At 49.5% G+C, this 17,470-nt stretch overlaps 2 protein-coding genes across 2 annotated transcripts; one reads left to right on the top strand and one right to left on the bottom strand.

Moving 5' to 3' along the window:
- Nucleotides 1-1,844: 1,844 nt before the first annotated feature.
- Mucl3 (mucin like 3) lies at nt 1,845-9,763 on the bottom strand. Its single transcript, NM_001003965.1, has 3 exons — nt 9,655-9,763; nt 2,630-3,813; nt 1,845-2,045 (listed from the first exon to the last, which is right to left on the bottom strand). The coding sequence occupies exons 1-3, from the start codon at nt 9,734-9,736 to the stop codon at nt 1,899-1,901; spliced, it is 1,413 nt and encodes a 470-aa protein (NP_001003965.1). The 5' UTR covers nt 9,737-9,763; the 3' UTR covers nt 1,845-1,898.
- Nucleotides 9,764-16,084: 6,321 nt separating this feature from the next.
- Nucleotides 16,085-16,810, top strand: Sfta2 (surfactant associated 2). Its single transcript, NM_001166020.1, has 3 exons — nt 16,085-16,161; nt 16,371-16,462; nt 16,621-16,810. The coding sequence occupies exons 1-3, from the start codon at nt 16,104-16,106 to the stop codon at nt 16,705-16,707; spliced, it is 237 nt and encodes a 78-aa protein (NP_001159492.1). The 5' UTR covers nt 16,085-16,103; the 3' UTR covers nt 16,708-16,810.
- The last annotated feature ends 660 nt before the right edge of the window (nt 16,811-17,470 follow it).

Genomic DNA, 17,470 nt, shown 5'->3' with positions numbered 1-17,470 from the left:
GAAGGATCTGTCGCCCTCTACTGGCCTCTGTGGGCAACTGCATGTGTGCAAACAGACCCGAGCAGCGTGCGCGAATACACACACACACACACACACACACACACACACACACACACACACACACTTTTCTTATCAATCCCGAGTTCCCCACCCTCCTCATTTTGGCCCCATGCACAAATGAACTGAAGTGAGCTCTTGCCTAAACCCAGAAATGGACATTTCAGAAACAATACTATTTCTGCCTCTGCTTTCTATGCCCCCCTTTTTTATTCATTTATTATATATTATATCACTGTAGCTGTCTTCAGACACACCAGAAGAGGGCATCAGATCCCCTTACAGATGGTTGTGAGCCACCATGTGGTTGCTGGGAATTGAACTCAGGACCTCTGGAAGAGCAGTCGGGTCTCTTAATCGCTGAGCCACCTCTCCAGCCCCCTTCTATGGCCCTTCAAAGAACTCCAGTCCTGCCCTTTAGCCTCTTCTGTCCAGGGTCACCCATAAGACCACAGAGCCAGGGACACAGAGTCAATTCCCTGAGAGTTCACATGGTCCACACTTTAGAAATGCATCATGCTTTATTACTGAAGCCCAGCAGAGGGCGCCCGTCCTCTTCCCACTTCCTTCCCCGCTCCCTGCCTTCAGTACCCCATAAAAGGAACAGGGATAAATTGGAAAGAAAATCTTCCAAGCACACCGAGATGAAGTGCCCGAGAGAAGGGAAATCAGAGCGTGGTGGAGAGTGAGGAGAGGGGACGGAATGGGTGATGACGGTGACTCCTGCAAGGTGAAGCCAGCACCCAGCAAAAGTGCTAAGTGTTTAATAGACTCACCATCAGGGAAGGCTGGAGATAAGGTTTAGTGGATGAAACGACAGGCAAACATAAACTCCTGTGTGTGGCCACCCACAAACAGAAAAGCCACCATAAACATCCAGAAAATCCAAGGGACTCAATGATGAAGAGGGAAGGGGGTGGGGGTGGGGTATGTGTGGAAGAGTTTGTAATCTTTTGCAGGGTAGGGGTTCGATACCTCTCTCTCTCTCTCTCTCTCTCTCTCTCTCTCTCTCTCTCTCTAGGCAGTGGAGAGAGTAGAGAAGAAACTACTTCCATATTCCTTTATTTGGGGGTCCTTTTTAAAAACTAAAAACATTTTAAACATATCTAGTATCTCAGGAATTCAGAAGTGTGTGCGGGGCTGGGGATTTAGCTCAGTGGTAGAGCGCTTGCCTAGGAAGCGCAAGGCCCTGGGTTCGGTCCCCAGCTCTGGAAAAAAAAAGAACCAAAAAAAAAAAAAAAAAGCATTAAAGCACGTAGGGATATAATTTGGGGGTTGGGAATTTAGCTCAGTGGTAGAGCACTTGCCTAGCAAGCACAAGGCCCTGGGTTCGGTCCCCAGCTCCAAAAAAAAAGAAAAAAAAAAGAAAAAAAACAAACAGAAGTGTGTGCATCTTAGGTGCGGGTGGTTAGAATGGCTATAAATCGGTTTTTAAACTTGGGCACCAAAAAAAAAAAAAAAAAAAAAAAAAAGAACCAAAAAAAAAAAAAACTTGGGCACCTGCCTTCACTCCTGTCTCTCTTGGAATGTTGAGGTGCTGATTACTTCACTAAGCCACGCCCTCTCCTGTACTGGCCCCGCCCCTGCTGTCCGTCAATGCTATTCTTCCACCACTTTTCTACAGAGAGCACTTGCGTTATTCTTCTTTCTCTCTTCTCCGAATGTTCGTCTATCGCCCTTACAAGCCTTCTTCTTCAGCTAGTCAGTTGAGAACATGGCCGATGGGGGAGGTACAGCTTTTGTCTGTCATTTTTTGCTGCCTTTTCTAAGTCCAGGAACTTGGAGTTCATCTTCCAGGAAAGGGGCAAAGCCTGGAAGATCTAGGGATGCTGGTCTTGCGGTCATGGTGGGGAAGAGATCTGGTTTAGATTCAAATTCTGTTGCTCCATCAGGTAGACTGGGTAGGAATTGCGGCCCCCTTTGTCCTCGGGCTCTGCATCCTCTGAGTTCTGCGTCAGTTGGTGTCGTGCTCGTGATGCACAGGAGACCTGAGGGGACAGACAGAGGAGTAAGACCACTGCCCCTGGTTCAATTTCCTCAACCACCCTCAGGGCTTTTCTCCCTAATCCTGCGCCTTTGTTCGTCTTCTTTTTGAAGATTCTATCCAAGCTTTGGTCCATGTTCCAAACCTGGGTCAAATACAGAGTCCCAGATTCCATCTACAGCCTACTTCTGCCCTGGTCACTTTGTCCTTATATTCCTACCTTTATGCCCAAAACTATTACCAACTCCCAAAATTTCTCTCTCAGACCCACATTCCACCCCAGCTCATTTTCTCTCTCTCTCTCTCTCTCTTTTTTTAAAGATTTATTTATTTACTATATGTAAGTACACTGTAGCTGTCTGCAGACACACCAGAAGAGGGCACCAGATCTCATTACAGATGGTTGTGAACCACCATGTGGTTGCTGGGATTTGAACTCAGGACCTCTGGAAGAGCAGTCAGTGCTCTTAACCACTGAGCCATCTCTCCAGCCCTCATTTTCTGTCTCTTAATCACTCTTCGAACCTCATCTCTTGTGTCTCCCTGGCCCTTCCTGCCCCTCGTCCCCCAAATCCCCACTGCCCTTACCAAAAAGATCAGACCAAGGAAAATCAGCAGAATAATCACAGCCATGAGGATCACAACAACTATAGCCCACGCAGGGAAAGAATTACTTCCCTCCCTCTCTTGAACAGAGTGGAGGCCTCCAGGTAAGCTGTGGGTGTTCTGCTGGAGGTGGTGAGCTTCTGACGTGATGGGTCTCAGGTCCATTCTGGATGTCAAAGAGCCAGTGATCCCTTGGTGTGCGGTCTCGGTTTTATGGAGGTGAGGAGAGGGAGCAGTAGACGTGTTTTCCATGGCCTTGACCAATCCTGTGGTGTTCAAGTTTACTGTGGGTCTCTCTGGGGCTTTTGTGGCTTTCTCGGTGGTTGATGTGGTGGCCTCTTCTGTGTGTTTTGTGGACTTTGCTGAGACCTGTGTCGTAGTTTCACCAGCTGATGGGGTATGGTTTTCTACAGGAGGCACGTGGGCTCTCGAGATACGCTCACTAGCTGACCTGGTCTCTCTTTCATATTTAGTGGGCGTTGACTGGGATCTTGTGGCCTCTTTGGTGTGTTCTATAGTCAACTGGATAGACTTGTCTGAGGTAAATGGAATTGTGTGGCGTTCAGCTCCTAGTGATCTTGGAGTCCTGTATGAGGTCCTTGAGACTTCCGTGGACTTCACTGGCAAAGAAGTGCTTTTTCTAATGAGATCTGAGTCATGGGAAGAAGTTTCGGGCTTCTGTGAGGTTGTCCTTAATTTGGTGCTGGTCTCCGTGGAACTCACTGGTGTACCTGATGTCCTCGTTACAGGCTTACAGGATATTTTTCTCATGGGTGCTGAGGTCGAATGTCCTCCATCTGATCTCTTCTCTGAGTTAGTGGATCCATGGTCATCAGCTGAGCGTTCGTTCCGGGCCATCGGATGTTTTCCTTGGCTGCTGAGGTTCTTCTCTGAAGCGGGAAATGGTTCATGACCAACAGTGGTGTTTCCGTAGTCTGCGGCTTTGGCGTCGTCTATAGGTTTGTGCACTGGTTTGACAAGGCGGACCGTATTGCACTGTCTTTTAGGCTTCTGGGTTGCTGTAGACTTGGGGAGATCTGGAGGATGCTGCCCTGAGTTTTTGTGGTCAGAAAGAGCTCTGCGAGTAAGACCTGGAGTAAGAGGGAGTAAATGATCGAATATTGAAGGTTCGCCAGTCTTTTGAAGTTCTTGAAATGTGTTAGCACCTGTGGGGGGAGAGAGAGAGAGAGATAAGAAACTTCCCTAACCTCTTGCCTGCCTCTGGACTAGGCATTCCTGGATGCACAGCTGTCTCCTCAGGAAGGCTCCTTAAAATATCACCCTGCTCAACCGCATTCTCCCCTCCAGCTGCTGGACGTCTACTTAAACTGCATCTTCAGCAAAAAGTGTAGCCTCTCTCCTCCTCCCCACGTCCATTCCCCAAATTTCCTCTCAGCCTTCTGGCATCTTTCCTGCTTCTAAGAAGTTAAGGTCTAGAGTCATCTAGAACCACAGAACTTCCACAGAAGACAAGTCTTTATTCCCCAGAAATCTCTCGGCTCTCATTCTTCAGACCAGATTCAGAAACACATCCTCTGTCCCTATCCAGGTTTTTTTTTTCTTTTGTTGAATTAAGTTCCATATCTATCGACTGATAAGGGCGTTTTCCTTCACACCCTGTCCCTAAACAGAACCCCTCCCACAATCCAGCTCACCGCTGTCAGGACCTGCAAGGAGAGACCCTTTTCCATCAAAAGAAATCACCCTCATCTCTTCCCAGACATGTCTACCAAGAAGGGTATGCAGTGGGGTAGATGTCACAGGCTGAACTATTGTATCCACTTTCCTCCACTTAGACCAAACTCAATCACCAGGATAGAGATTTCCCATTTTTCCCCCCAACCCTCTTCCTTCTTATCTTCTTACAACCTCTCTGTTTGAGAAGTTCCGCCAGGATTTGTCTCGGTTTCTCACATCGTGTTACTTTTGGGTCAGACCTGGGATGTTACAGAAAGACAAACGGTTCTGATATGGAGTCAATCCCTCTCAGTTCTTCCCAGTAAAGGGAGTTCTAGTCTGTGAGTTTATAAACCCTAAAGGAACGCTCAACAACAGAATACCAGTCGAGCCAGGCTCTGAAAAATTTCTAGTTGGATAGGTGTAGAGGGAAGTCATTGTTGACAGGCACACAAGCAGGTGAAAGGTGATTGGAAGGTGAGAGTAAAGATGGTTTTGATTGACAGTGCATCAACCAATGGGAGGACTGCAGGAGTCTAAGCAATACCCACAGAAGACTGTACCTAAGACCGTCAGCACTGGTCTGCTCAAGGTGGCACCCAGAATCTGGACCCATTCCCAGCCATGGGACACTGAGACCCACCCAACTTTCCATTGATGAGAACGGGGCTGGGAAATCAGTCCTAGAGTGAACCAATGGAAGAGCAGACAAGAGCTTGAGACTAGAGGGAACTGAGTTTACAGGGGCCAGGGGGAAGCTCTTTGTCGCTCCATTCTGCTCTTCACTTGACAGCCGTTTCCTCTCAGTGGTTAAGAGCACCATTGTCAGGGTGCCGGAGTGCAGCTCTAGACTGCCCCCAAAGGAGTTAAATGCTCAGTCCCCAACTTGGCACTGCCGGGAGGTGATGGAACCTTTAGTGGGTGGAAGTTGGATTACTGGGGCATACCCTTGAAAGGACCGTTAGGATGCCAGCTCCTTTCTCTGCTCTATACTTGATCAATCAGTGAATGGCTTTGCCCGTCCCTACATTCCTATCTAGATGGGCTGTACCAGGGCCAATTGTCCTGGGTACAATCATAAAAAACTATGACCTCAAACAAAACTTTCATCTTCAGAGTTAAATCATCTCTGGTATTTTGTTATAGCTCCAGAAAGCTAACACAGTAAGCCAGGCATTTGATTTCTTCATAGAGACATTTTCTTTCTTTTTCTTTCTTTCTTCCTTTTTTCCTTGCATTTGCTAGGCAAGCGCTCTAACACAACCCCCTTTCCCCTTTCTTTCTTTCTTTTTTCTTTTTTTTCAGAGCTGGGGACCGAATCCAGGGCCTTGCGCTTGCAAGCGCTCTACCGCTGAGCTAAATCCTCAACCCCACTTTCTTTCTTTTTAGTACACTGTTGCTCCCTTCAGACCCACCAGAAGAGGGCATCAAATCCCATTACAGATGGTTGTGAGCCACCATGTGGTTGCTGGGAATTGAACTCAGGACCTCTGGAAGAGCAGTCTTTTTTTTTTTTTCGGAGCTGGGGATCGAACCCAGGGCCTTGCGCTTCCTAGGCAAGCGCTCTACCACTGAGCTAAATCCCCAACCCCGGAAGGGCAGTCTTTTAACTGCTTTTAACTCCCAAGCCATTTCTCCAGCCCCCAGAAAAACATTCTTTCATGATTGGGCTTCCGGACCTCACCAGGCTCTTAGAAGCTGTGAGTCTCTTGCATTTTTCCATCTCTGAAACTAGAATCCTGGGCTGGAGAGGTGGCTCAGTGGTTAAGAGCACCGACTGCTCTTCCAGAGGTCCTGAGTTCAATTCCAGAAACCACGTGGTGGCTCACAACCATCCGTAGTGGGGATCTGGTGCCCTCTTCTGGTGAGTCTGAGTACAGCTCCGGTGTATTTATATACATAAAATAAATTTAAAAAAAAAATGAAACTAGAATCTTCCAGAGAAAGGGACCAGCCCTCAGCAAAAGCGATGCTAACTTTCGTTGAGCACTTCCCGCAAGCCTCATGTATTCGGGGCAAGAACCTCTTGAGGTTGAAGACTGCTGTTCTCCCAGCTTTATACTCAAGGACACAAGGTTCAGAGTGGTTAGGGAATCTCAGGGACACCCAGCAACTGAGAGGTGGAGTCAGAGCAGGAGTCAGAGCATATGGGCTAGCCTGGTCTCTTGGGGAGGGAAGGGCACTGCTGCGGCGTCTCAAGTATGTTGTTTATGTATTTGTCCATTTAATCTTTCTCGCAAGCCCATGATGTGGGGGTTAGAACCTTACTTTTTTTTTTTTTTTTTTTTTTTGGTTCTTTTTTTTGGAGCTGGGGACCGAACCCAGGGCCTTGCGCTTCCTAGGCAAGCGTTCTACCACTGAGCTAAATCCCCAACCCCAGAACCTTACATTTTTATAGGTGAGGAGAAAATTGAGAGTCTAGCTAACTGCCACAGCCAGGTTTCCCTTACACACCATGCTTCCCATATGATAGAGCTCCACAGAGACCGCAAGCGGCCCATGGTGGAGCGTGGTGAATTCCACTGGCCTCGCAGAATCGAGGGGTCCTTTTTTTTTTTTTTTTTTTTTTTTTGGTTCGTTTTTTTTCGGAGCTGGGGGCCGAACCCAGGGCCTTGCGCTTCCTAGGCAAGCGCTCTACCACTGAGCTAAATCCCCAACCCGAGGGGTCCAAGCTTTAACCCAATCAAACCACCTCAGTGCTTGGAAGCTCAGAACAAACAGCAGCTTCCTCAGAACAGCTTCATAAGCACCGAATCGTCAGAAGAAACAGTAATTTGAGATGGTTGAAAAAGACTTTAGAATGCCCACTGCCTTCTACTGCATGCATTAAGAGGGGGGAAAAAAGGAAAAGAAAAAAAAAAAAAACAAACAACAAATGTATCTGTGGGGCTGGAGAGGTGGTTCAGCGGTTAAGAGCACTGACTGCTCTTCCAGAGGTCCTGAGTTCAAATCCCAGCAACCACATGGTGGCTCACAACCATGGGATCTGATGCCCTCTTCTGGTGCATCTCAAAACAGCTACACTGTACTCATATAAATAAAAATTAATAAAAAAATTTTAAAAAATATATCTGTGGCTCCCAAAGGCTGGAAGACCCACAAGCAACGTCTCCTGTGTTAACTAAGGGATGTCCCAAGAAGAACAAGCAGAAGGAAGATGGCTGGCCACCAAGTCTGGGATAGATGTCAATTGCCTTTTATTATTACTATATTACTATTACTATTATTATTATTATTACTATTATTATTATTATTACTATTATTGAATTGATTTATTGGTTCTCACAGAGCCCAGGATAGACCTGAAGTTGCTATGTAAACCAAGGTGGCCTTGAACTTTTGATCCTCCTGCAACTACTTCCCTGGTGTTAGGACCACAGGTGTGCACCACCGTGGTGCTGGAGCTTTGAGCACACGTGGCAAGAACTGTTCTCCTGTAGCTATACCCTGGCTGCTGTTCCCACATTCCCTGCCTGAGGTTCCCTGCCACGTTTTTTTTTTTTTAAAGATTTATTTATTTATCATGTATAAGTACACTGTAGCTGCCTTCAGACACAGAGAAGAAAGCATTGGATCCCATTACAGATGGTTGTGAGCCACCATGTGGTTGCTGGGAATTGAACTCAGGACCTCTGGAAGAACAGTCAGTGCTCTTAACCCCTGAGCCATCTCTCCAGCCCCTCCCTGCCACGTTTTAATCTGTGTGTGTGACTTAGTGCTTTGCTCAGGCTCTAGAGCACTGCACCTACCTGCATGTGGAGATGAACGGGTATGGTGGACAGATGCTGAGCTACACCAGAACAGTGCTCCAGGGGCTTCGCCCACCCTGGGTGACCTCTTCTCTCCCTCCCTTGATCTCTTTCTCTCTCTCCCTGCTCTACACAGATACATGCCCAGCCCTGGCCCACACCCCATACTCTGTCCTACTCACGTTACCATCTCACTCAGATGGGCCTGTGTGCCCTGTATCTTCTCCCCGTGTCCCGCTGCTGCCCCCACCATGCTCCAGGAGCCCTCCCTGACCACACCCCTTACTACTGCTGCGTCCCTGCCTTCTGTCCTGAGGCGAACCTCCAGGTGACTATGGTGAGCTTTCTCCCCTGCAGATAGATCCGTTCTGCTTGTGCAGTAGCCTGACCTTGTGCAGCTGGCCGACCTCCGCTGACACAGGGATAGAGGAGCAGGTAAGCTCAGAGACAGGGGAGCTGAGACTGGATTCAGCTCCCTGGGGAGGAGCAAGGACATTAGGTCGGGATGCTAACAGAGTTAGGTCGGGATGCTAACAGAGTTCCCTGCAGAGGGCTGTCAGAGGCACTGAGTCTCGGCTCCTACCCTTACCATTCCATGGGACCCCGGGAGGAGACCCTGAGCTCAGGGTAAGAGCTTCCACCTACTTTCACCTCTATCTGGACCTTATTGGAAAAATATGCCACTTGCTATGCACTCAAAAGCTTCCAGAATTACCCCCCACCACATCTCTGGTTTGGGGTTTCACATCTGTTCGTGATGTGGGAACTCTGCTTCTCTGTTTACCCTATGGAGACCCTCCTGTAGATGCCTTGGTCCCCTCACAGTGCCCCTGCGTTTGGCATCTCTGCTCCCTGGTGCTATCTTAGCAACGTGTGTTAAACTAAGTGAACGGACTTAGCGATGCCCACCTCTTTCCCTGCCATCTGTTATGGTACACTTTTCTTATCTAACTTACTATCAGATGGGGACAGCACCTTGGTGGAGCTGTGTGGGCAAAGCCCCCAGAACCGTGACTGGTACCTGGCAGGTTGCACTGAGTTGCTGGAACTGGCTGGCAGCATCCTTCCCATCTTACCGTTGGCGAATTGGCCGAGTCAGATGGGGGGGGAGACGGGGTCAGCAAAGAGCCTTCTGAAGCCCACCCATACCCCATCCCAAGGAGCTTGCCCCTCTCAGCTGTGTGACGTTGGGCATGCTCTCTTTACTTCTTGACCCTCTGCAGGATATTAAGGAGATGGTGGGAGATGTGGTACCACAAGTATCGGTGAGCTCCTAACACTTCGGAAGTGCCGGTGTATGCCAGATCCTTCTCCTGTTCCCTAGAACAAACTGCCCACATGGTGTCTTTATGCAAGCTGGAAGTTCTGGGCAGGGATAGCCCCTCAGACCATGTCTCCAGAGAAACAGCAGGATGGAAACTCTTCTCCTGTATGCCATGAATTCACAGGGCGACCCTTCATGGCCACCTGTGCCTCTTGCTTCGTTCATTCATCGAGACCACTCACAGAAACAAGCCCTTTGTGATTTGTAACCACCACCACCACCACCCCTCCCCATATAACGGTGACCCCTTTACCTACCTGCCTCCCAAGAAGCCGGAAGGAAGAGGAGGCAGATGAAGAAGCCAAACATAGGATAGAGGCCACTGGTCATCTGAGCCATGTCAGAGCTGGTAGGCTGCTCAGGGACCATGGGCCAGGGACCCTTCATCTTATAAGGGGTCAGATTTGACGTCACGGGGGCTGGGGTTACTCTGGACTAAGCCTTAAGCAAATGGAGCTGCCCCACCCACTAGGGGCACCCTGATAATGGGAGACCGCAGTTATGTCATAGAGCTAGGTACCTGGGTTCCACCAAAGGGGTGGGATCTGGGGACACGGAAAAAGATCTGGGTGGGGTACCCAACCAGCCTCCTGATCCAGCACCTGTAGAAGAAAGGGCTAGTACTGGGCGACCTGCAGGCTCTGAGCCAATGTCCATGTTCTAGAAGGATCGGACAGGGTGCTAGACGGGTCTGGGCTCTGGGAGGAGGTGCACACTCACCCTCCTGTGTCTCGTCAGCCAGCTCCACGCCCCTTACTCACACATGGTCACACTTTCTGCCCTGGGCGGAGCTGTCCCCAGGACCAGGTGAAAGGGCAGGGATGGAGGAGGCAGCCCTCACGTGGCCCGCCACACACAGACAGGTGCTTTCAGATGTACAGGATGAAAGTGCAGGCTGTGGGGGTAGCTGAGGCAGTGACAGGGACAAAACAGGCAGGGGACCCTGGGACTGACAACACATGTCCAGCCTATTGGACATTTGTCCTTTCTCTCCCTCCCTTACCATCCCAGCCCAGCATCTTCCTCAGTCTCAAAGCTGCATCTACCCCTGCTCAGAATGCGGACTCTTACAGAATGTGGATTCCTATAGAATGTGGATCCCTAACCCTATAGAATATGGACCTTCTATAGGATATGAACTCCTATAGATTGTGGACCCCTGTAGAATATAGAGAGCTCTCATAGAATATGGACCCCTATAGAATGTGGACTCCTGTAGCATGTGGAGCTCTTAGAGAATATGGACTCCTGTAGAATGTGGGCCTCCTATAGAATATGGAGCTCTTATAGAATGTGGATCCCTATAGGATGCGGACCTCCTATAGGATGTGGAGTTCCTACAGAATGTAGAGCTCCTATAGGATGTGGAGCTCTTATAGGATGTGGACCTCCTATAGAATGTGGACCTCCTATAGAATATGGAGCTCTTACAGGATGTGGAGCTCTTATAGAATGTGGATCTCCTATAGGATGTGGAGCTCCTATCTCTAGAAGCTCTGCCTCTCATTTTCATTGAAAGGCCTCAGATGTGGGACTCAAGGGGGAATTACCTCCATATCCATTTTGAACCCACACCTGAGATTTCACCCACTCCCCACCTAAAGCCAGGCAAGTAAGCACCACTCCACTGGAGACCTTGGAGAGGGGAGCCCCACCTGTCCCTAAAACTGGTTTACCTGAAGGCCTCCTACACTGCAAACACTCTGAGGCAATATCTTTGTCCCTCCCTCACGTCCATAGCCCCAGTATCTGGAATGGTGCCCAACATACAGGTGACAGATAGCAGAGAGGATGAGGAGATCCCCAGGGAATGCAGGAGCTATGGCAACTGGGACTCACAAGGACTCACAGTCTGTCCCAAGTGCCTACACCCTTGGGCAGGGCTGGATGAGAAAAGAAGGGGAGAGGAGACCAACCACCCATTAGCTCAATTAATGGGAGATTAATGAGCCTCCATAGTTGGTAGAAGACTGGTGGCTCGGGACTGGCGGCCTGTAGAACAGACAGCCTTTAGGATGGGAAATCTGAGAGAGACAGGCTTTCCCCTGTGACTCCTTCTGGGCTTGAGAGTAACTGACAACCTTCTCTTTTTTTTTAAAAGATTTATTTATTTTATGTATATGAGTACAGACCCATGATCCCTTTACAGATGATTGTGAGCCAGCTGGGAATTGAACCCAGGACCTCTGGGAGAGCAAGTCCTCTCACTCTCTGAGCCATCTCTCCAGTCCAACAACCTTCTCTTCTACTAGTCTTCTACACCACCTTTCTTCTAGGGTCCCTAGTCCCAAAGACACTGGTTCTCTGAAGAGAGGGGCAATTTTGCCTCCTCGGGGGAGATGTGGCAATTCCAGGAGCTATTCTTGCCCCAGAGTGCCGACGTGTGCTGCAGAAAGAGGCGGGAGACACCGCTGTCTGTCTGTATAGCTTGGAACACCTTTGGAGTGGAAGAACTGTCAGCCTGATACGCCAGTGGTGTGGAGGCTAAGGATTTCTTGGAATAAGCTTCTACTAGTACTTGTAAACAAACACCCTCTTCCCGCTTTTCGGCACACTTACAGAAGACTCAAGTGTCTAGAGAAGAGGAACCCGGGGCAGGTGGAGGCTGATAGCCTCTCGATTTTTAAAAATAATTTGATATTATTCTTTTAAGGTTTCTGTTTGTTTTTTATGCGTATGGGTTCTTTGCCTGCATGTGTGTCTGTGCACCACCTTTGTGCAATTCCAGCAGAGGCCAGAATACAGTTTGAACCCTGGAACTGGAGTTACAGATAGTTGTGAGTCACCGTGTGGGTGCTGGCAATTAACCCTGACCCTCTTGGGAGCAGCTAGCGTTCTCAACCTCTCCAGTCTATCCTTAATTTATTTTTTAAAATAAGTTTAAATTTCATCGTCTGTGTCTCTGTCTCTCTCTGTTTTGAAACAAGATGTCCTGTACTCCAAACTGAACTTGATTTTGCTATGTAGCTGAGGATGATCTTGAACTATGGCCTTTCCTTGTGCTGCTACCGTGTGCTGGGGTAATGAGCATGTACCACCATGCCTGGCCCAAGATGAAGTCTTACAGTCACAAGAGGTGGCTTTGTCTGTGGTTGCCAGAGGTGACAGAGGTTGCCAGCCACCTGACCCCTGGCGGCCGAACCTATGTGTGTATTACATGTCTCCTGTGAGAACAGATGAGGTCCACAATCCCAGCTTGTTCTTTCTTGATGAGGGCAGGAGAGCCTGGCACCAGGGAGACCACACTTGGCTCAGTGTCTGCTTAGCCATGAAGCCTACAATACCTGGGTTCCCGTCACCCTTCTGGAGTGGCCGGAGGGGCATCACAGAGCAGGTGGGGCACCCTCACCTGCTATGAAGGGAGGAAGTTGGGGAGAGGGGCAATCAATCCTTGGTGGTCAGCATCCAGCAAAGGAAAAGTTGTTCCTTCAGCAGGGAAGCATCACAGGCTAAAGAGCTTGACTGACACTTGTGAAAGAAGGGATTTGAGGGTGAAGGATGCTGGTTCTAATGGACCCCTCCATGACAGAATGGAGATGGTCCTGCCATCTCCAAAGCGTATCTTCTGATTGCGTGTCTCCTCGTCACCCCATTGTCCCACTGCCTCACGTTGGGAACCAAACCCGGGGCTTGTTAGGCAACGCACCTACAGTTAAGCAAAGAACCTCTTTCTTTGTTTTTCTGTCTCATGCTGTTCTGTTTTGTCTTCTGAAGTTAGCTGGAGCTGGCTGGGCGGGTAAGAATGACCGCTGTTCCTTTCTCTCGTTGGCAACCATAGCGACTGCCACCCTGGGTACCGGATCTGTGAGAGATACAGGTCGAGGGAGTTTTGAAATGGGACCCGTCACCCAGGATGCCAGGCATGGCTGCAGCTGCTACCGGGATAACTTGGAAGATGTCTGGGGCTGGAGAGATGGCTCAGCGGTTAAGAGCACTGACTGCTCTTCCAGAGGTCATGAGTTCAAATCCCCAAAACCACATGGTGGCTCACAACCATCTGTAATGGGATCCGATGCCCTCTTCTGGGGTGTGTGAAGAAGGTGATAGTGTACTCATATAAATAAATAAATCCTTGAAAGAAGGAAGGAAGGAAAGAAGGAAGGAGGGAAGAAGGGAAGAAAGAAAGAAAGAAAGAAAGAAAGAAAGAAAGAAAGAAAGAAAGGAAGGAAAAAAAAGGAAAGAAGGAAGAAAGATGTCTGCTTAGTCAGTATCTCCCCACTGGCACAGCCATCACCTCTGTGTCAGCTGCTGCTACCACAGCAACCATCATGGCTAATGCTACTACCACAGCACCCACTGACACTGCATTTGTGCCTTTGCTGCTGCAGCAGAGAGGAAAGAGAGCTGACTCTCAAGGGTTGTGGGGATTTTTTTTCCAAGTCTTCCTTTGCCCACCCAGGACCGTCTAGAGCACAGATAAAGAGAACTGTCCCCACAAGACAGAGATCCCGAGGCCAACAGCTGACTGTGCCTGTGTGAGCTTCACTCCCCGTAGCTTTAAACAGCCCTGCTTTTGTGGTTTTTCCCTTCCCTTTTGGGATTCCTATGCCAAACTGGGTCGCAAGAGCCTCTTTTTTTTTCTTTTCTTTTTTTTTTCTTTTCTTTTCTTTTTTTTCTTTTTTCTTTCTTTTTTTTTGGAGCTGGGGACTGAACCCAGGGCCTTGCGCTTCCTAGGTAAGCGCTCTACCACTGAGCTAAATCCCCAGCCCCTCCCCAAGAGCCTCTTAAGGGCTCTGGTAGCACTAGACATGAGTGTGCCCTGAGCCTTCCTTCTGTGTGAGAAAAAGATGCTCAAGAGACGTTGGGTCCCTTCCTGCCATATGCGACTGGAGGTAGTGTCAGTCCCACTCTGTGATGGACCGCTCACTTCCCACTATTCTGTGGGTCACGAAAACCTCCGATCCCAAGAAGCCATCTGTTGAAAGTGGTCCCACTGAGGGTGAGTGAGACATGGGAGCCTGGGAAGGAGGCATTCAGGGACAGTCAAAGAGGAAGATGCTCTCAGCCATTTTGGTCCCACACCTCATGAGCACTGCTGGCCAGTCTAATGGTGGCAGTGTAAGTAAGGGGTTAGAGCTGTGCCCCAAATTCACCTCCCTCAGAACTGGCAAGTCTATGAGATAAAAAATGGATAGGATGGGCTGATCATGGTGCCCGGGGTCAGCTGCCGAGCTCTTGGCTCTCACCGTGAGGTATCGCCTCCTATGACAGTTCAGAGCCAAGCAAGAGTAGCAGGGATTAACAGACTGCTTGCTCAGCACTATTAGTATGTCACATGTTGCATGTGCTTGACATGTATGTGCTTGACATGTATGTGTTTGGGATGCATGTGCTTGGCACTTATTGCTTGGCATGTATTGCTTGACATGTGTGTGCTTGATATGTATCCACTTGGCATGCATGTCTTGACATGTATGTGCTTGACATGTATGTGCTTGGCATGTATGTGCTTGAAGTGTATGTGCTTGGCATGCATTGCTTGACATGTGTGTGCTTGGCATGTATGTGCTTGGCAAATATGTGCTTGGCATGTATTGCTTGGCATGTGTGTGCTTGACATGTGTGTGCTTGGCATGTGTGTGCTTGGCATGTGTGTGCTTGGCATGTGTATGCTTGGCGTGTGTGTGCTTGGCATGTATGTGCTTCACAGCAGCTCATATGAAGTAGAGGCTAGCATTCCCATTTCCTCATGGCTCAGCTGCCTCTGTGAAGAGTGTGCCAGATGGCAGTGGTGGTCAGTGCCTACCACACATAGGTACCATTTAAGAATAGTGCTGGCCCATCCCTTTAATCCCAGCACTCCAGAGGCAGAGGCAGGAGGATTTCTGTGAGTTCTGGGCCAGCCTAGTCTACAGGCTGTGAGTTTCAGGACAGCTAAGGCTACACAGAGAGACCCTGTCTTGAAACAAAACAAAAAGAATTATTATTGAGCTCAAAGTGTTTGCCATAAAAGCATGAGGGCCCATGTTCATCTCAAACACTCATATAAAACGTCTGGCATTGGGGCTGGAGAGATGGCCCAGTTAAGAGCTCTCATTGATCTAAAGGATGCAGGTTCAATTCCCGGCACCCGCATGGTAGCTCATGACCATCTGTAAATCTCGTTCCAGGGGACCTGATGCTTTCTTCTGGCCTCTGTGAGCACTGCATCCATGTGGTTCTCATTCGTACAAACAGGCACAACACTCACCCACATAAAATAAAAATAAAATCTCAAAGACGGAAGCTCCAATCACTGCCTGGAAAGCCACTGAGACTGGGATGTTAAGTCATCCCTTGGCAGCAGAAGGAGCTGGGCCTCATCCACCCCTCTCTTGGGGCCCACAGTCCAGTGCCCTTCCCTGGCAGGAATGCTCACAGCTAATGAACAGTTAATCATTAACCCCTCAAGAACCACTGAAGGACCCAGGCTTAGGTGGGGCCCAGATACCTGCAGGAGTCCCCCTCCTCCCCTTGTTCCTGACTCTCTCTCAAGCACCTTCTCCTGGAGGGCTGAAGCAAACCAGAGGGGGTGGAGGGTACCCTCCAAATTACCCAGGATTCAGTGAGTGGCCCTCTCCAGGGTCATGGGAACTGCTCTGGGGAAACTGGAAAATCCAGTTGCCGTGGTCTCTTGGTGCCCCCCAACACTGGTGCTAAGGAGCCAGGGTAAAGAGAGTCTGTTTTCACACACCTCTACTGGCGCTGGAGAAGTGAGGCGGCCACCATGGAGCCTTCGATGTGCCTCTTCCTCCTCCTGACCCTCCTCTGCAGCTCACTCGCAGGTGAGGCTGGAGGGTGGACGCCTAGATCCCTGACATGAACAGGGAGAGGAGGAGAGGAGAGTCTCTGGTTCTGAGTCCCTGTTCTGAGAGTTGATGGGACAGCGGTGGAGGAAAGGGAGTCTGGAAAGGAGGTGGAACACACGTCGCCCCCCTGGGAGGGGTCACGTGACCCTGACTGGAGGTCCTGAGCCACACGTTGCTGTTCCCAGGGCCAACAAAGGTGACTTTGCAAGTAAAACTGACCGAGGCATCTCAGGCCAAGACCTCCCAAGACTCCGGCTTTCTGGACATGCTCCAAAAGGTAGTTTTTAGGAAGCAGGATGGGGGTGGGGGTGGGAGCCGTGTTGCATGCTTCTCTGGGTGCCTGCAGGTCTCTGCTGGGATGGGGGTGGCTGAGTTAAGCAGGGAGTGGGGTTACCATCTTAGACCTCATCCTCCATTCATGTTTTTGTCCCCCAGATCTGCCTCCTCCTCCACCTCTCACCGGGGACCAATGTCACCCTTCATCATAAAGGGCCACCACACCACCTTACCTGCAGAGCCTGAGAGCAGCTGAAGCCTGCGTGGGCCTGGAGCGGTCAGCCTTTGGGGAGTGAGCATGCCTTGGACCTAGCAGGCCCTTGTCCCGCTGCAGGCTAATAAACGTGGAATTCAGTGATTTCATTCAGTGTGTCCAGTGGGTCTGTGAGCACAGACAGGGCAGACAGGAAAAGTGAGCTGCATGCTAGGGTCTTGGACTGATCCTCCTGTTCCCTGAGGAGGGGTGGCAACTGACTCTCCCTCTACACCACAGAGGCCTGGAATATAAGTAACTCCAGACAGACTGACAGACAGACAGACATGCATGTGCACATGCGAACACACACACACACACACACACACACACACACACACAAAGTAAATGCACACCCATTCCTCCAGCTGAACTCTTCTGAACACCCTGCTGCTTTTCCACATGTTGCCAGTAGCAATCCTGAATGCTCTGTAGAAGGCTTCACTCTCTTCTTTTAGAAGCTTTAGAGGGGCTGGAGAGATGGTTCAGTGGTTAAGAGCACTGACTGCTGGAGGCTGGAGAGATGGCTCAGTGGTTAAGAGCACTGGTTGTTCTTCCAGAGGTCCTGAGTTCAATTCCCAGCCACCACATGGTGGCTCACAACCATCTGTAATGGGATCCGAAGCCCTCTTCTGGTATGACTTAAGACAATGAGTGTGTACTTACATAAACCAAATAAAATAAACCTAAAAAAAAAAAAAGAGCACTGACTGCTCTTCCAGAGGTCCTGAGTTCAATTCCCAGCAACCACATGGT

The sequence above is a fragment of the Rattus norvegicus genome, chromosome 20 (assembly GCF_036323735.1).
Source record: "Rattus norvegicus strain BN/NHsdMcwi chromosome 20, GRCr8, whole genome shotgun sequence".
Lineage (NCBI taxonomy): Eukaryota > Metazoa > Chordata > Mammalia > Rodentia > Muridae > Rattus > Rattus norvegicus.
The sequence above is the reverse complement of the archived record's forward strand: the minus strand, read 5'-3'. Positions and strand labels throughout refer to the sequence as shown.